Consider the following 20,000-nt stretch of genomic DNA (forward strand, 5'->3'; position numbering starts at 1 on the left):
CACGCTGGACGCGTGATCCTGTGGTCCCGGGTTCCATTCCGGGTGCCGGCGAGAACACACTATCCCCCCTCACACACACACACACCACACACACACACACCACACACACACACACACACACACACACACACACACACACACACACACTCATTGTGTGTGTGTGTGTGTGTGTGTGTGTGTGTGTGTGTGTGTGTGTGTGTGTGTGTGTGTGTGTGTGTGTGTGTGTGTGTGTGTGTGTGTGTGTGTGTGTGTACGAGTGTCGCGTGTGTGTGTCGCGTGCTGTGGGCGCGTGAAGGCAGCTTCATCACGGCTGAACACAGTGTGGGGGAATATTCACGGTATAAATCTAGCACCAAAAAATACCTGGTGAGAAATGCGACGGTGTTTATTGAGAAATCTTCATCGCCTCCCCTCCCCCCCCCCTGACCCCCTCTTCCCCTTCCCGTAGTGGTGGTTGGAGAGGGGAGGGGAGGGAGGGGGAGAAAGAGGGGAACGAATGGAGGGTTGGGGGAGAAGCAGCACAGGTTGTGGATGGTTGGGGAGTAAATAAGGGGGAGAGGTTAGGGCAGAAGAGATACGTAATCGTATGTGTATGTCCCCTTCCTGCGCTTGCACACACGCACGCACACCCATCCTTCATTCATTTACAGCAATGCTGATGGAATCTCAAACAAAGCAGATGAACTGTCAAACTGTTTAAAATTTTTGACGCGTTCAAGTTTAACTTGGAAATTGTCAGGCGTCAAACTGTTTATCAGAATGTAATACAATGTAAATGAACAAGAAAACTACAATCCGCCGACCACATGTGTCGGAGACTGTAACTACCCCCTCTAGTATGTCACACACTCAGGTAGTCACTGTCCACACCTGCTTCCAAAGTAGATATGTAGATATTTTGCCGTGGATATGAATAGCAGCTGCCGTGAATATGAATAGCAGCTGCCGTGGATATGAATAGCAGCTGCCGTGGATATGAATAGCAGCTGCCGTGGATATGAATAGCAGCTGCCGTGGATATGAATAGCAGCTGCCGTGGATATGAATAACAGCTGCCGTGGATATGAATAACAGCTGCCGTGGATATGAATAGCAGCTGCCGTGGATATGAATAGCAGCTGCCGTGGATATGAATAGCAGCTGCCGTGGATATGAATAACAGCTGCCGTGGATATGAACAGCAGCTGCCGTGGATATGAACAGCAGCTGCCTCGTGTGGACCAATAGGACTTTTTCAGTTATCTTGAGTTGATTTCGGGGCTTTGTTTTTAGTGTCCCCGCGGCCCGGTCCTCGACCAGGCCTCGACCCCCAGGAAGCAGCCCGTGACAGCTGACTAACTCCCAGGTACCTATTTACTGCTAGGTAACAGGGGCATAGGGTGAAAGAAACTCTGCCCATCGTTTCTCGCTGGCGCAGTGTTTTTTATTATTACGTTGTTAAGGTAATCTACCTACCAGTGTGTGTGTGTGTGCTTTTCTCGGCACACACACACACCAAGAGAGAACTTCCCCAAGCCCCGCACACGTACACAAAACATAAGGAAGACTGCAATAAATTTAAACTACAAAAAACAAAAGATAGGTGGTCAGACCACACGAGGTATAAACTGCTAAACTGCGCTGTTTGTTTGATTGATTTGGAGTTAACAAGTTTTAATTAAAAATAAACGTCAGCAGGCAATGAGTCATATCTAAACTGATTTAGATTTTCAAGTTAACAGTTGAAAAAAAGGGATATTGGCAAAAACAGTGATCTGGTTGGGGTTCTGGGAGTTCTTCTACTCCCCCAAGCCCGGCCCGAGGCCAGGCTCGACTTTTAAGAGCTTGGTCCAACAGCCTGTTGCTTGGAGCAGCCCGCAGGCCCATATATCCACTACAGCCTGTTTGGTCCGGCACTTCTTTCAAGAACAAATCTATTTTTTCCCCTTGAAGAAATCTACCTCTTTCCTCTTGCTATATTCCTAATGCTTGCTGGGAGGGTGTTGAACAGCTGTGGACCTCTGATAGACAGTACTCCTCACTGCCTCTATTTTGTATTTGCTGCCCTATAGTTCATTGAGTTTTTTGTACTGTCCAAATATGCCTTCCAGTATTTTCCATGTATGTAATATGTGACACCTTTTTTTCTCGTTTCCAGATAGACCATTTTGAGAGCTTTGAGAAGGTCCCAATAATTTAGGTGATTTATCGTGTCTATGCGTGCCGTGTAGTTCTCTGTTTTCCCTCTATGTCAGAGAGCTCTACTGCTCTGAAGGGGGAAGTGAGTATCGCGCAGTACTCAGGGCGGGACAGTAATAGTATGAGCGTTGTGCCGGGGTTCCTGGATTTGAAGGTTCTCATAATCCACCCTATCATTGTCCTGGCTAATGGTATACTTGCTTCGTTATGTTCCCTAAACGTTAGGTCGCCAGACATCATTATTCCCAGATCCTTTACATTCTGATTGTGTCTTGTACCCAGTATTTCGCGTGAAGTTCTTTAGTTTCTCCATACCTAAGTACCTGGAACTTATCACTGTTAAACATCATGTTATTTTCCGCTGCCCAATGGAAGACTATTTTCGAATGGGCAATACCTACCTAAATATATCTAAAATTACCATACTATACCTAAATTTCAAATATTATTATTAATATCAACATGTAGTTTTTCAATGTCATTTACAGAGGTAATTTTCATGCTGATTTTTGTATCGTCCTCAAGAAATGACGCGAAGCTGAAACTTGTATTTTTGTCTGTATCTGATATGAGAAAAAGAAGCAGTGGTGCGAGGACTGTGCTCTGAGGTACAGCACTTTTCACTGTTGTATCAATCGACTTGATTATATTTGATTGACTCTTACTCGTTGTATTCTGTTACGACATTGAATAGCCATCGCCCCACATTACCTGTTATTCCTAATGTCGTCAGTTTGTGTGCTATCACTCCATGGTCACATTTATCAAATACCTTTATAAAGTTCGTGTATACCACATCAGCATTCTGTTATATTACAATACATCAGTGATTTTGTCATAGTGGTCGAGTAGCTGCTAAAGGCATGACCTTCCCACTCTAAAACCATGTTGACCTGGGTTGTGGAGGTCATTGTTCTCCACAGAACTAGATATCTAACTCCTGATCACTCAAAAACTTGTATTAAATGGGACGTTAGTGCGACTGGTCAATAATTCACAGCCAGTGCTTTACTCCCTTGTGTAGGGGGAGCTATATCGCCTGACTTAAGTGCTTCTGGCACCTCAGTGTCCAAGCTTTTTCTCCACACTACACTGAGTGCCTGTGCTCGTAGACACGGAATTCTAGGAGTGTAGAGCTAGCGCTGAGTGCAAGCACTCTGCTCTAACACCACAAAAACACTAACTGATAATCAGTTTACCAGGGTGAGACGTTAAGGCTAATTTCCCCAACACCTGATGCCTATTTAACTAATAATACAAAGGTACCTGAGAGTTAGTATAATACTGTGGGTTGCATTTCGCGGTATACCTAGCAATGGTGACCGCGATTAGCCCAACAGGTTACCCGTCCCTAGCAGAGGAAAGCAGCCGGTCAGCAGGAAGGCTTGCCCCTCGACCACGCTGCTTTGTGAATATCTCAAGATAACCTCAGGCTCAGGACGTTATCTTGATCATTCCTCCTTCCGTCTCCCTCCATACCCCTCCTACCTCACTCCTCCCTCCGTCTTCCCTCACTCTCCCTCCTTATACCAGCACGATCCATGTCTGATAACATTCCCCAAGTGTCTTTTTTTTTTTTGCAAGGATATTCCTGCGCGGGGCCTAAGCCTCTGGTTGGCCCAATAAGTGTTGCTTGTTTCTGTTTTACTTGGGCGGAGTATGAGTATTTATGACTCGTGTGGTCGCTTCAGTAAGATTTTGTTCCATGTGTTTAACAACAACTTCTGCTCTGTTGAATCTAAGTTGAAATCTTAATGGGTTTGTTACCGTGCACTGTGTTAGATAATGTTCCAGTGGTCTGTCGGACATGTGGGACATTTCTCCACAGTGCTGACATGTCCTCTCATCTTCCGGAACCTATCAGCCTATTTCCCCATGCACATGGGTATCCAAGCCTGATGCGATGTAAGTGTCCAACCCGTTCTCGCACTTTCTTACAGTCAATATTGACTTATTAAATACTATACCTATAATAGGTTAAGTAATAATAGTAATTACGAAGCAATAAGATGCTTATCTTAAAATACTAAGAAGGTTAGGTAAGGTCGGTGTTTTCTATGAAGCTTTTCAAGGTAAACTAGTATGTTTAGTATGTCACATATGCACGTATTTAATAAGTCAATATTGACTATACGAAAGTGCTAGAACGGGTTGAAGTGTCCCAAGTGTGGGTTCTCATCACTGGCAAAGTGTTCCACATATATTTTTATTTTGGGTCCAACACACAACACGCATTACAGAAAGCATCCAAAAGACCGAATAGCACTTAAAAGACCCGAGGGGAAACACCAAGCCACACAGACACGCACCATCGGGCTGACCAACCCCCTCCCCCCCGCACCATCGGGCTGACCCCCCCCCCCCCCCCTTGCCATTACCTCGAGGTTACCCGCCGCAAAAGCATTCACACACAGCCACCAGAAACAGGTAAACTCGATTCCAACTACTGGTAAACTCAGAAGCCTGAAAGTGCCCGTGCCTCGAACTCCCTGAATTACCCAAATGACCTCCACCCAGCGGCCCGTACACAAGGTGGCCACAGACTGAACCCAGCAGGACCCCCCATTGTCAAGTTGACTAGACCACACACTAGAAGTTGAAGGGACGACGACGTTTCGGTCCGTCCTGGACCATTCTCAAGTCGATTGTGATGAGGACAGGTAGGGACAGGCAATAAATAGGCAAGAGAGAGCTGTCAACATTGCCCCATTGTCAACACAGCGTTTTGCTACTGTATTTCAGGCTCAACAAATCTCTCACAAGCTTGCTCATTCTGTCGCATTCTGGCGCTGGTGTGTAGATTTGGGGCGCAGATATTCCGGTATTTCCATGAACATATTGTATATCCCAGCGCCCCACGTTCCGGAGGGCGCTGGGCTCCCAGGCGCTCCTTGTATTTTACATGTTCACCTGAATTAATGTGACCAGCCAAGGTACTCTACGCGTTTTCCAGCTCAGTAATTCCGGCGACATTGAGAGGTGATGCTGGAGACCAGAAACATTCCAGGAGTGTGTGTGTGTGTGTGTGTGTGTGTGTGTGTGTGTGTGTGTGTGTGTGTGTGTGTGTGTGTGTGTGTGTGTGTCCTGATCTACAGCATCCCTTGTGTATCTGTAGAGAGTACACATTTATAAGCTACTCGGTATAAACACACACACATATAAGGCACTCAGTTGAGAGTACACTCCTATATAAGCCACCCAGCAGAGTACACACACACACACACAAACTACCCAGTACACACACACACAAACTACCCAGTACACACACACACAAACTACCCAGTACACACACACACACAAACTACCCAGTACACACACACACACAAACTACCCAGTACACACACACACACAAACTACCCAGTACACACACACACAAACTACCCAGTACACACACACACAAACTACCCAGTACACACACACACAAACTACCCAGTACACACACACACAAACTACCCAGTACACACACACACACAAACTACCCAGTACACACACACACACAAACTACCCAGTACACACACACACACAAACTACCCAGTACACACACACACACAAACTACCCAGTACACACACACACACAAACTACCCAGTACACACACACACACAAACTACCCAGTACACACACACACAAACTACCCAGTACACACACACACAAACTACCCAGTACACACACACACAAACTACCCAGTACACACACACACAAACTACCCAGTACACACACACACAAACTACCCAGTACACACACACAAACTACCCAGTACACACACACACAAACTACCCAGTATACACACACACAAACTACCCAGTATACACACACACAAACTACCCAGTATACACACACACAAGCCACCAATAGTGTACACACACACAAACTACCCAGTACACACACACACAAACTACCCAGTACACACACACACACACACACACACACAAACTACCCAGTATACACACACACAAGCCACCAATAGTGTACACACACAAACCTTTCAATAAAATGTACATTTACACACTGTTCTGAACAAACATTCCAGTTTTTGTTTTGCTCGTGAAATAACAATAGGAACATTCCTGGTTAGAAAGCGACGCCTTGCCGTGTCTGGCGAACCTCGACCCCAAGACACGTTTTCAACACTCTACTTCCTCCGTGTTTTAACATTACATTAACAACAGAAATTTTAACTACTTAAAAACCATCCTGCCTGCACAATATCCCTCGTGTGAATGGTTCGGAGCTTGCATTTGTTCCCACTGTCAGGAATGAGGTCAGGCTTTGATCAGTCCAGCAACCAGGAGGCCTGGTCGACGACCGGGCCGCGGGGACGCTAAGCCCCGGAATTGGAAGCACCTCAAGGTATGGTAGACTTTCCTGATGACCACTGACTGTTAGGCTATTGTTGTTTGTAGCCCGCATTCCACAGCCCCAATGATCAGCCTAGTGGCCTAGTTTTGTCTTGAAGACCAGTTTCTTCAACAGTCTTGAAGAAGTTTTCCTCCTTGGCAATATTTGTGTCATCTTGCCGGCTAAAGGTTACTACCCCACCATTCTCTCCCCCCTCAAGATTGATTGATGGTTGATGAAGATTAAGCCCCCCCCAAGAGGTGGCACGGGCATGAATAGCCCGTAATCCCCCCCCCCCCCTCAAGCATCCCCCAGCATATAAAGGGAGTTCCCGCAGCCGCCACAACCACGGGAGACATCTCCCGTCACGCAGGGTGCAGTCGCACCTCCACAGATCTCCAGCATCAGCTCTTGATACTGGTAATGGCTCAAAAGGGCCACTACTTACGAGCTATTCATGCCCGTGCCACCTTTTGGGTGCCATCATCTCAACACATTCACACGGGAGACATCTCCCGTCACGCAGGGTGCAGTCGCACCTCCACAGATCTCCAGTATCATCTAATGATACTGGTTATTGCTCAAAAGGGCCACCACTTACGGGATATTCATGCCCGTGCCATCTTTTGGGTGGCTTAATCTTCCGCCACAACAACACAGCCCCGCTACTGTGCCAGGTAAGTCCACTACGGGCTCACCATAGCCCGCGCTACTTTGGAACTTTTGTTCCGAGTAGCTGAATCTATAACCACAACAGCCGCTGCCACAAAACAGGACTCCTCGCCTCCCTCCACCCACAGCCTCCCAGCCACCTGCAGATTTTCCGCCTCCCCTTCACAGCTAATGGCATAACTTAGTCATTCCCCGCGGGAGCGAGTCTCACCCCCGCCTCTACCTTCCTTAATAACGCTGGATGCCATCCTTTAGTCTCCCTACGACTCCATTACAGGTCTCCGGTGGAGGGGGGCAACGGGAAATATTGCTGGAGTCCTGTTGAATGTGTGTGTGTCGGGCCTCTGTGGGCGTAGGAAGGCGAGGTGTTCTCTAGGTAAGTGGAAGGATGTTGTTCTGGACCCCTGCACTGATGCAGAACACCTGGAGTGTTCAGAACAGGGTGGTCCAGAACACCTGGAGTGTTCAAAACAGGGGGTCCAGAACACCTGGAGTGTTCAAAACAGGGGGTCCAGAACACCTGGAGTGTTCAGAACAGGGGGGTCCAGAACACCTGGAGTGTTCAGAACAGGGGGTCCAGAACACCTGGAGTGTTCAGAACAGGGGGGTCCAGAACACCTGGAGTGTTCAAAACAGGGGGTCCAGAACACCTGGAGTGTTCAGAACAGGGGGGTCCAGAACACCTGGAGTGTTCAGAACAGGGGGTCCTCACCGCCTGCCTCCACAAAACACAACCAGCTATATATAAACTGACTCATTATTAAACAATCTTAGGTTATCAAACTGTCTCCTGAATAGCGTCATTACACGATAACTCTCAGATGAATCTTAAGAAACCGGAGGAGTGCAAATATGAACTCTAATATCCATTGCTAATCACAATGAACTGCTTCAAACAATACTCACTTTGACGCCTGTTAAATCATGAGACATTATCCGGCTAATCTGCACTATATGAAGGGTTGCTAGGCTTGCATCAGGAGCTGGCTATATCATACTTCAGTGCCCATCTCGCAGGGTGGTCAGTCACACAGGGACACGTGACTAGTAGCCACCACTGGCAAGCTTTGGATGCATCGAGGACATCCTTCAAGAACACTGGAGTGGATACCTGGACAAAGCTCCAGGTACCTTGTACCGACAGGTCTGAGAGGCCAATGACTGGACGTTTAATAATGGAATGTTGCAATGTATGACGCAGTTCCTGCTTGCAATTTAAACGTGGAGTGATCAGGTTTGGGTGATTCGTCTCTTGTAGCCACCTGCCACAGGTAACGGTAGCCACCTGTCACAGGCAACGGTAGCCACCTGCCACAGGCAACGGTAGCCACCTGCCACAGGCAACGGTAGCCACCTGCCACAGGCAACGGTAGCCACCTGCCACAGGTAACGGTAGCCACCTGTCACAGGCAACGGTAGCCACCTGCCACAGGCAACGGTAGCCACCTGCCACAGGCAACGGTAGCCACCTGCCACAGGCAACGGTAGCCACCTGCCACAGGCAACGGTAGCCACCTGCCACAGGCAACGGTAGCCACCTGCCACAGGCAACGGTAGCCACCTGCCACAGGCAACGGTAGCCACCTGCCACAGGTAACGGTAGCCACCTGTCACAGGCAACGGTAGCCACCTGCCACAGGCAACGGTAGCCACCTGCCACAGGCAACGGTAGCCACCTGCCACAGGCAACGGTAGCCACCTGCCACAGGTAACGGTAGCCACCTGTCACAGGCAACGGTAGCCACCTGCCACAGGTAACGGTAGCCACCTGCCACAGGTAACGGTAGCCACCTGCCACAGGTAACGGTAGCCACCTGCCACAGGCAACGGTAGCCACCTGCCACAGGCAACGGTAGCCACCTGCCACAGGCAACGGTAGCCACCTGCCACAGGTAACGGTAGCCACCTGTCACAGGCAACGGTAGCCACCTGCCACAGGCAACGGTAGCCACCTGCCACAGGCAACGGTAGCCACCTGCCACAGGCAACGGTAGCCACCTGCCACAGGTAACGGTAGCCACCTGTCACAGGCAACGGTAGCCACCTGCCACAGGTAACGGTAGCCACCTGCCACAGGTAACGGTAGCCACCTGCCACAGGTAACGGTAGCCACCTGCCACAGGTAACGGTAGCCACCTGCCACAGGTAACGGTAGCCACCTGCCACAGGTAACGGTAGCAACCTGCCACAGGCAACGGTAACCACCTGCCACAGGCAACGGTAGCCACCTGCCACAGGTAACGGTAGCCACCTGCCACAGGTAACGGTAGCCACTAGCCACAGGTAACGGTAGCCACCTGCCACAGGTAACGGTAGCCACCTGCCACAGGTAACGGTAGCCACCTGCCACAGGTAACGGTAGCCACCTGCCACAGGTAACGGTAGCCACCTGCCACAGGTAACGGTAGCCACCTGCCACAGGTAACGGTAGCCACCTGCCACAGGTAACGGTAGCCACCAGCCACAGGTAACGGTAGCCACCAGCCACAGGTAACGGTAGCCACCAGCCACAGGTAACGGTAGCCACCAGCCACAGGCAACGGTACCCACCTGCCACAGGTAACGGTAGCCACCTGCCACAGGTAACGGTAGCCACCTGCCACAGGTAACGGTAGCCACCTGCCACAGGTAACGGTAGCCACCTGCCACAGGTAACGGTAGCCACCTGCCACAGGTAACGGTAGCCACCTGCCACAGGTAACGGTAGCCACCTGCCACAGGTAACGGTAGCCACCTGCCACAGGTAACGGTAGCCACCTGCCACAGGTAACGGTAGCCCAACCTGATTCAGAACACCACTATGTCATCCTAACTTATCTGTACAGCTAGGCAGGAGTGAAGGAAGGCCTCGGGCACAGCCTCTACCACAGAGTGTGACTAATCCTGCGTCTTGAAGGTCTCTCGCCGCTATTCCTTACCTTCTCCTTCTCCCTCACTACCCTCACCCCTCCCTCTCCTCTTTCTTGCATCGTCAAGGTTAATCATCATCTCTGCCTTCTCATTGGGTTCCATTATATCTCCCTCATGGAGAAATGGAGAAACACCTTGCCCAGCACCTCCAGTCTTATCCCATCTCCTTTGCTAAGTCTTCCACTGTCTCGGTCTGCCTGCCTTCCAGCCCTGGAACCAGGCTCTGGAACCAGGCTCTGGAACCAGGCTCTGGAACCAGGCTCTGGAACCAGGCTCTGGAGCCAGGCTCTGGAGCCAGGCTCTGGAACCAGGCTCTGGAACCAGGTTCTAGAGCCAGGCTCTGGAGCCAGGCCCTGGAACCAGGCTCTGGAACCAGGCCCTGGAACCAGGCTCTGGAATCAGGCTCTGGAACCAGGCTCTGGAACCAGGCTCTGGAGCCAGGCTCTGGAGCCAAGCCCTGGAACCAGGCTCTGGAGCCAAGCCCTGGAACCAGGCCCTGGAGCCAAGCCCTGGAACCAGGCTCTGGAAGAGAGGGTCCAGTCAGCATCACAGAGTGCGGGGGGCGGCCAACACTTAGGATGCGTCTCAGCCTCGCCACATCACTGGGAAAATGACCACACTACGAAACACTAATACGTGTAGACAGTGTGAGCTGACCAAGATGGACAGTGACACCACGGCCGGCACAGTGAGCAGAGCCCCAGAACCCTGGACGGTGAAGAGGAAACGGGAGAGGACGTATATTGTCGGGGATGAGGAGGGAAGAAGAGGGGAGGGGAAGTGGGGAGGGAAGGAAGGGAGGGGAAGGAAGGAGAGGGGAAGTGGGGAGGAAAGGAATGGAGGGGAAGTGGGTAGAAAAGGAAGGGAGGGATAAAGTGTGTGGAAAGCAGAAATTGTAAAGTGAGGGGAAAACCTACCTTGACCTGGTAGCGATAGTCAGAAGGAAGAGATGGGGTAGAAACACGGGTTGAAGGGAACAGCTTATAAAATAGGAGCAGAGGAAGGGGGAGAGGGGAAAAGAGAATGGAGGGGAGAGAGAGAGAGAGAAGGAACAAGATGAATAAGGGGTCGTGGAAAAGGAGGGAAGGAATAATGAATGCCCGCAGAGAAGGTGGAAAGTCTTACCCAACAGAAGGAGGCGGGAAAAGGAAAGATAGTAAGGGGAAGGGAATAGGAAGGGGAGAGTGGAGGAGCCCAACAGAAGGAGGCGGGAAAAGGAAAGATAGTAAGGGGAAGGGAATAGGAAGGGGAGAGTGGAGGAGGAGGGAGGGGGGGGGAGGAAGGTAGAGAAGGGGAAGGGGGTGAAGACGGAGAGGGGGGAAGGGGGGGGGGGAGCGGAAGCCAGGAGCGTGTGGCCGGTAGCAACATACTGAGCAAACCAACAAACTAAAGTGATTTGAGCCTCCCCATCAAAGGTTCGCAATCACGTGCAATTAGCCCGTCCTCCTGCAGTCGACTCGGTAAACAAAGGGAAGAGGGGGGAGGGGGGGAGGGGAGGGGGAGGGGGGGAGAGAAGGGGGGAGGGGGGAGAGAAGGGGGGGGAGGGGAGAGAGAAGGGGGGAGAGAAGGGGGGGGAGGGGAGAGAGAAGGGGGGGAGGGGAGAGAGAAGGGGGGGGAGGGGAGAGAGAAGGGGGGGAGGGGAGAGAGAAGGGGGGGAGGGGAGAGAGAAGGGGGGGGAGGGGAGAGAGAAGGGGGGGGAGGGGAGAGAGAAGGGGGGGAGGGGAGAGAGAATGGGGGGAGGGGAGAGAGAAGGGGGGAGGGGAGAGAGAAGGGGGGGAGGGGAGAGAGAAGGGGGGGGGGAGGAGAGAGAGAAGGGGGGGGGGAGGGGAGAGAGAAGGGGGGGGGAGGGGAGAGAGAAGGGGGGGGAGGGGAGAGAGAAGGGGGGGGGAGGGGAGAGAAGGGGGGGGAGAGGAGGTTACCTTGAGGTGCTTCCGGGGCTTAGCGTCCCCGCGGCCCGGTCGTCGACCAGGCCTCCTGGTTGCTGGAGTGGTCAACCAGGCTGTTGGGCGCGGCTGCTCGCAGCCTGACGCATGAGTCACAGCCTGGTTGGTCAGGTATCCTTTGGAGGTGTTTATCCAGTTCTCTCTTGAACACTGTGAGGGATCGGCCAGTTATGCCCCTTATGTGTAGTGGAAGCGTATTGAACAGTCTTGGGCCTCTGATGTTGATAGAGTTCTCTCTCAGAGTACCTGTTGCACCTCTGCTTTTCAACGGGGGTATTCTGCACATCCTGCCATGTCTTCTGGTCTCATGTGGTGTTATTTCTGTGTGCAGGTTTGGGACCAGCCCCTCTAATATTTTCAATGTGTAAATTATTATGTATCTCTTCCGCCTGCGCTGAAGAGAATACAGATTTAGGCTCTTTAGTCGGTCCCAGTAATTTAGATGTTTTCCTGAGTGGATTCTAGCAGTAAAGGATCTCTGCACGCTCTCCAGGTCAGCAATTTCTCCAGCTTGGAGAGGAAGTCAGTAATATTAGAGACGTGAAGAAAGTAAAGAAAGTGGATGACCTAGTGAAAGCGACAGGATGTGTCTCACCTAGTTGTGCTTGCGGGGGTTGAGCTCTGGCTCTTTGGTCCCGCCTCTCAACTGTCAATCAACTGGTGTACAGGTTCCTGAGCCTACTGGGCTCTATCATATCTACACTTGAAACTGTGTATGGAGTCAGCCTCCACCACATCACTTCCTAATGCATTCCATCCGTTAACCACTCTGACAGTAAAAAAAAAAAAAAACAGGATTAAGCTGTTAACTCTTCTACCGTCGACTGTCTAATGTAATGACTCCCGACCTATTTTCTCTCACATCTATAAATGACACCCACATGCACATCCCCCAGGATGCAAGATGCAAATCACAACAACTGTCTAACTCCCAGGTACTAGGTGAACAGTGCCATTTGGTAAAAGGAAATACTGCCAAACTGTTTTTGTCCCGGCCTCCTTGCATCTCCTCAAGCCTACCCATGAAACTATGTATATGAACATACCTGGTTGATACCTGATTGATGGGGTTCTGGGAGTTCTCCTACTTCCCAAGCCCGGCCCGAGGCCAGGCTTGACTTGTGAGAGTTTGGTCCACCAGGCTGTTGCTTTGAGCGGCCCGCAGGCCCACCACAGCCCGGTTGGTCCGGCACTTCTTGAAGAAACCTATCTAGTTTTATTTTGAAGATGTCCACGGTTTCAGCATATACCACTTCCTCACTTCTCTTTGATAACCGTTTTCTTACATCCGTATGATTCACGCGCGTGCGTGCGTGCGTGCGTGCGTGTGTGTGTGTGTGTGTGTGTGTGTGTGTGTGTGTGTGTGTTTACTAGTTGTGTTTACTAGTTGTGTTTTTGCGGGGGTTGAGCTTTGCTCTTTCGGCCCGCCTCTCAACTGTCAATCAACTGTTTACTAACTTTTTTTTTTTTTCCCACACCACACACACCCCCCAGCTGACTAACAGCTGACTAACTCCCAGGTACCTATTTACTGCTAGGTAACAGGGGCACTTAGGGTGAAAGAAACTTTGCCCATTTGTTTCTGCCTCGTGCGGGAATCGAACCCGCGCCACAGAATTACGAGTCCTGCGCGCTATCCACCAGGCTACGAGGCCCCCAAGGCTAGGGCTACGAGGCTACGAGGTGTGTGTGTTTGTGTGTGTGTGTGTGTGTGTGTGTGTGTGTGTGTGTGTGTGTGTGTGTGTGTGTGTGTGTGTGTGTGTGTGTGTGTGTACTCACCTAGTTGTACTCACCTAGTTGTGTTTGCGGGGGTTGAGCTCTGGCTCTTTGGTCCCGCCTCTCAACCGTCAATCAACAGGTGTACAGATTCCTGAGCCTATCGGGCTCTGTCATATCTACACTTGAAACTGTGTATGGAGTCAGCCTCCACCACATCACCCCCTAATGCATTCCATTTGTCAACCACTCTGACACTAAAAAAGTTCTTTCTAATATCTCTGTGGCTCATTTGGGCACTCAGTTTCCACCTGTGTCCCCTTGTGCGTGTTCCCCTTGTGTTAAATAGACAGTCTTTATCTACCCTATCAATCCCCTTCAGAATCTTGAATGTGGTGATCATGTCCCCCCTAACTCTTCTGTCTTCCAGCGAAGTGAGGTTTAATTCCCGTAGTCTCTCCTCGTAGCTCATACCTCTCAGCTCGGGTACTAGTCTGGTGGCAAACCTTTGAACCTTTTCCAGTTTAGTCTTATCCTTGACTAGATATGGACTCCATGCTGGGGCTGCATACTCCAGGATTGGCCTGACATATGTGGTATACAAAGTTCTGAATGATTCTTTACACAAGTTTCTGAATGCCGTTCGTATGTTGGCCAGCCTGGCATATGCCGCTGATGTTATCCGCTTGATATGTGCTGCAGGAGACAGGTCTGGCGTGATATCAACCCCCAAGTCTTTTTCCTTCTCTGACTCCTGAAGAATTTCCTCTCCCAGATGATACCTTGTATCTGGCCTCCTGCTCCCTACACCTATCTTCATTACATTACATTTGGTTGGGTTAAACTCTAACAACCATTTGTTCGACCATTCCTTCAGCTTGTCTAGGTCTTCTTGAAGCCTCAAACAGTCCTCTTCTGTTTTAATCCTTCTCATAATTTTAGCATCGTCCGCAAACATTGAGAGAAATGAATCGATACCCTCCGGGAGATCATTTACATATATCAGAAACAAGATAGGACCGAGTACAGAGCCCTGTGGGACTCCACTGGTGACTTCACGCCAATCGGAGGTCTCACCCCTCACCGTAACTCTCTGCTTCCTATTGCTTAGATACTCCCTTATCCACTGGAGCACCTTACCAGCTACACCTGCCTGTCTCTCCAGCTTATGTACCAGCCTCTTATGCGGTACTGTGTCAAAGGCTTTCCGACAATCCAAGAAAATGCAGTCCGCCCAGCCCTCTCTTTCTTGCTTAATCTGTGTCACCTGATCGTAGAATTCTATCAAGCCTGTAAGGCAAGATTTACCCTCCCTGAATCCATGTTGGCGATTTGTCACGAAGTCCCTTCTCTCCAGATGTGTTACCAGGTTTTTTCTCACGATCTTCTCCATCACCTTGCATGGTATACAAGTCAAGGACACTGGCCTGTAGTTCAGTGCCTCTTGTCTGTCGCCCTTTTTGTATATTGGGACCACATTCGCCGTCTTCCATATTTCTGGTAGGTCTCCCGTCTCTAGTGATTTACTATACACTATGGAGAGTGGCAAGCAAAGTGCCTCTGCACACTCTTTCAGTACCCATGGTGAGATCCCATCTGGACCAACCGCCTTTCTAACATCCAGATCCAGCAGGTGTCTCTTGACCTCCTCTCTCGTAATTTCGAACTCCTCCAAGGCCGCCTGGTTTACCTCCCTTTCTCCTAGCACAGTGACCTCACCCTGTTCTATTGTGAAGACCTCCTGGAACCTCTTGTTGAGTTCCTCACACACCTCTCTGTCATTCTCTGTATACCTGTCCTCGCCTGTTCTAAGTTTCAATACCTGTTCTTTCACTGTTGTTTTCCTTCTGATGTGACTGTGGAGTAGCTTTGGTTCGGTCTTGGCTTTGTTTGCTATATCATTTTCAAAAATTTTCTCTGCTTCTCTTCTCACCCTGACGTACTCATTCCTGGTTCTCTGGTATCTCTCCCTGCTTTCTGGTGTTCTGTTATTCCGGAAGTTCCTCCACGCCTTCTTGTTCAGTTTCTTCGCTTCCATACATGCCCTATTATACCATGGATTCTTTTGTTGCTTCTCGGATTTTTCCCTTTGGGCCGGGATGAACCTGTTTACTGCCTCCTGACACTTTTGGGTAACATAGTCCATCATACCCTGTACAGACTTGTCTCTGAGGTCTGTGTCCCAAGGTATTTCACTTAGGAAACTTCTCATCTGTTCATAATTCCCCTTTCGGTATGCCAGCCTTTTGATTCCTAGTTCTTTTTGGGGGGAGATAAGTCCTAGCTCTACCAGGTACTCAAAGTTCAATACACTGTGGTCACTCATTCCCAAGGGCGCTTCCATCTTAACTTCCCTTATATCCCATTCATTTAGGGTAAATATCAAATCAAGCATTGCTGGTTCATCTTCTCCTCTCATTCTTGTTGGCTCTTTGGAATGCTGGCTTAGAAAGTTTCTTGTTGCCACGTCCAGCAGCTTAGCTCTCCATGTTTCTGGTCCTCCATGCGGGTCTCTGTTCTTCCAATCTATCTTCCCATGGTTGAAGTCTCCCATAATTAGTAGTCCAGATCCATTCCTGCTAGCAACAGAAGCTAGCAGGAGCTGTGTGTGTTAGTCCCCCTCCAAAACACGTCCAGAATGAGACGTACTCATTTTAGCAATTCTAGGGCTGAACATGTGCTCACAATGACAGCCCCCTTCAAAGCTGGAGAAATTGCTGACCTGGAGAGCGTGCAGAGATCCTTTACTGCTAGAATCCACTTAGTAAAACAACTATATTATTGGGACCGACTAAAGAGCCTAAATCTGTATTCCATTGAGCGCAGGCGGGAGAGATACATAATAATTTACACATGGAAAATAGTAGAGGGGCTGGTCCCAAACCTGCACACAGAAATAACATCACATGAGTCCAGAAGACATGGCAGGATGTGCAGAATACCCCCGTTGAAGAGCAGAGGTGCAACAGGTACTCTGAGAGAGAACTATCAACATCAGAGGCCCGAGACTGTTCAACACGTTTCCACTACACACAAGGGACATAACTGGCCGACCCCTCACAGTGTTCAAGAGAGAACTTGACAAACACCTCCAAAGGATACCTGATCAACCAGGCTGTGACTCATACGTCAGACTGCGAGCAGCGGCGTCTAACAGCCTGGTTGACCAGTCCAGCAACAAACAGGCCTGGCCAGACACCGAGCAGCGAAGACATTGATCTTGAGAACAGCCTCAAGACAGAGTCCTCCTCCCTTATATACTTCATAATAATTCCCATTAATCACTCTTGTTCTAACAATCGTATGACTGATTTAAGGAGCTCATTCAAATTCATAGTCACTCATTTCTGATTATTCATTCATATTAACTTGCAATCGAGATAATCACTAGGCCGGGGGCCGGTCGGCCGAGCGGACCGCACACTGGACTGGTGATCCTGTGGTCCTGGGTTCGATCCCAGGCGCCGGCGAGAAACAATGGGCAGAGTTTCTTTCACCCTATGCCCCTGTTACCTAGCAGTCAAATAGGTACCTGGGTGTTAGTCAGCTGTCACGGGCTGCTTCCTGGGGGGGGGTGGAGGCCTGGTCGAGGACCGGGCCGCGGGGACACTAAAAAAGCCCCGAAATCATCTCAAGATAACCGTCCCATCCCAAATTCTTATCCTAATCCCTTCCCAGTGCTATATAATCGTGACGACTTGGCGCTTTCCTCTCTGACAATTCCCTCTATTTTAAGTTATATTGTAGTCCATTTAGCACCTTGCATGCATCAGACAAGTTGCAACAACCCTTGCAACGCCGCCTCTGACACAGTGCTCACCACAACACTCTCCATCACTCCATCACTCCATCACCAACACAACACCATCAACCCAGCTGGCATCAGCGTCAACATTCCAGGGCTTGCAATAATCGACAATTTGCAGCATCACAGAGTATAAGGATTTGTGAAACCTCGGACGCCTAGGGTAATGGAGGCTGGGGCTTTACCCCGAGCTGCTCGGCCATCATGGATTATCGCAGCAGGCGGGGCCGGAATCTGCGAGCAGCCAGAGGGTTAATATTTCATCCCCAAGCTGGCCAGAGCGCCTCCAGCCCTCGGGTCAGGGTCTGGAGTTGAGACTGTGGACTACCATGTTGTGGTAGAGACGGGCTGTGGACCACCATGTTATGGTAGAGACGAGCTGTGGACCACCATGTTGTGGTAGAGACGGGCTGTGGACCACCATGTTGTGGTAGAGACGAGCTGTGGACCACCATGTTGTGGTAGAGACGGGCTGTGGACCACCATGTTGTGGTAGAGACGGGCTGTGGACCACCATGTTGTGGTAGAGACGGGCTGTGGACCACCATGTTGTAGTAGAGACGGGCTGTGGACCACCATGTTGTGGTAGAGACGGGCTGTGGACCACCATGTTGTGGTAGAGACGGGCTGTGGACCACCATGTTGTGGTAGAGACGGGCTGTGGACCACCATGTTGTGGTAGAGACGGGCTGTGGACCACCATGTTGTGGTAGAGACGGGCTGTGGACCACCATGTTGTGGTAGAGACGGGCTGTGGACCACCATGTTGTGGTAGAGACGGGCTGTGGACCACCATGTTGTGGTAGAGACGGGCTGTGGACCACCATGTTGTGGTAGAGACGGGCTGTGGACCACCAGGTAGAGGGTAGAAATACCTAAGTTACTCTATCCCTTTGAGATGCATTTAATTGTCCGAATAAACGTTCTTGAACTTGGCAACAGGCTGTAAACTTTCAGGTAGACACGGGCTGAGGACCTCCAGATAGTGGGTACAGACGGTCACTTGAGATAAAAGTTGAGAATTCAAGCAGAAGAGACGGGAGCACCTGGCTCATGCTTGGTAGGGAAGGGAACATCAGTAACTTCACAGTCACATCAGGGAACTAACTAGGGAAGGTAGCGGAGGAGGACCTCGGAGGAGGACCTCCTAGGAGCAAACACAAACTCGAAAAGTCACGTCCTGCTCCCCCTTAGCAACATTAATTAGCCTCTTCTACCACATTTTTCCTTCCCCCTCCCCCTCACTTCCCCTTAGCTCCACCCCTTCATCACCCCCTCCCTCCCCTCCTCACAATCCCTCCAACAAGTGTCTCAAGAAATCTAAACGTCCCCAGACGCACATTCTGCAAGGCTGGAACGACGAAATCTGCATTAAAGCAAGGACTTGCCGGATTAATCTCCAAAGCGGATTAATGGCGTTAACACGCTGGAATTTGTATTAATCCCCTGCAGAGATTTACATTAACTTTAGCAGGATTGCCAATACCTGAACTGAAAGTCGTGCTCAGCGGTAATGGCTTCGGATTAACAAAGAACCTAATTATATCTGAACGATCCGGAATTAACGCTAATGAATTCGAATTAATCAGACTACAGCGCGCTTACCTGAGGAGCTCATCGCTCGCCCACTTGGACACGAAAAATACAGAGATGTGACACGAAGTGTAGTGAAATATGTGTAACGAATATCACACTTTTTCACTCACGGATGCCACCAGTCCTCCCCCTCGGCCCGACGGACGTCACCAGTCCTCCCCCTCGGCCCGACGGACGCCACCAGTCTTCCGCCTCGGCCCGACGGACGCCACCAGTCTTCCGCCTCGGCCCGACGGATGCCACCAGTCCTCCCCCTCGGCCCGACGGACGTCACCAGTCCTCCCCCTCGGCCCGACGGACGCCACCAGTCTTCCGCCTCGGCCCGACGGACGCCACCAGTCTTCCGCCTCGGCCCGACGGACGCCACCAGTCTTCCCCCTCGGCCCGACGGACGCCACCAGTCTTCCGCCTCGGCCCGACGGACGCCACCAGTCTTCCCCCTCCGCCCGACGGACGCCACCCGTCCTCCCCCTCGGCCCGACGGACGTCACCAGTCCTCCCCCTCGGCCCGACGGACGCCACCAGTCTTCCCCCTCGGCCCGACGGATGCCACCAGTCCTCCCCCTCGGCACCATATTGACGTGTTACCTGGAGGGTGTTGACCCTGTTGACGTGTTACCTGGAGGGTGTTGACCCTGTTGACGTGTTACCTGGAGGGTGTTGACCCTGTTGACGTGTTACCTGGAGGGTGTTGACCCTGTTGACGTGTTACCTGGAGGGTGTTGACCCTGTTGACGTGTTACCTGGAGGGTGTTGACCCTGTTGACGTGTTACCTGGAGGGTGTTGACCCTGTTGACGTGTTACCTGGAGGGTGTTGACCCTGTTGACGTGTTACCTGGAGGG

General features: G+C 50.7%; 3 protein-coding genes across 3 annotated transcripts in view; 1 reads left to right on the forward strand and 2 right to left on the reverse strand.

Annotated features, from left to right (window-relative positions):
• Window positions 1-10,198, reverse strand: part of LOC138357446 (streptococcal hemagglutinin-like) — a 21,255-nt gene extending 11,057 nt beyond the window's left edge. The window contains exon 1 of the mRNA XM_069314299.1: window positions 10,105-10,198. Coding sequence (XP_069170400.1) covers window positions 10,105-10,198 — 94 coding nt within the window. The remainder of the gene's footprint in view (window positions 1-10,104) is intronic.
• The window catches only part of LOC123746157 (leucine-rich repeat neuronal protein 2), a 581,329-nt gene that overhangs the window by 471,865 nt on the left and 89,464 nt on the right, over window positions 1-20,000 (reverse strand). The gene's annotated exons all lie outside the window — the stretch shown is intronic.
• On the forward strand, window positions 19,269-19,736 carry LOC123745962 (uncharacterized). Its single transcript, XM_045727069.1, has one exon. The coding sequence runs from the start codon at window positions 19,269-19,271 to the stop codon at window positions 19,734-19,736; it is 468 nt and encodes a 155-aa protein (XP_045583025.1).

This window comes from Procambarus clarkii, chromosome 78 (genome assembly GCF_040958095.1).
Source record: "Procambarus clarkii isolate CNS0578487 chromosome 78, FALCON_Pclarkii_2.0, whole genome shotgun sequence".
NCBI classification, from domain to species: domain Eukaryota; kingdom Metazoa; phylum Arthropoda; class Malacostraca; order Decapoda; family Cambaridae; genus Procambarus; species Procambarus clarkii.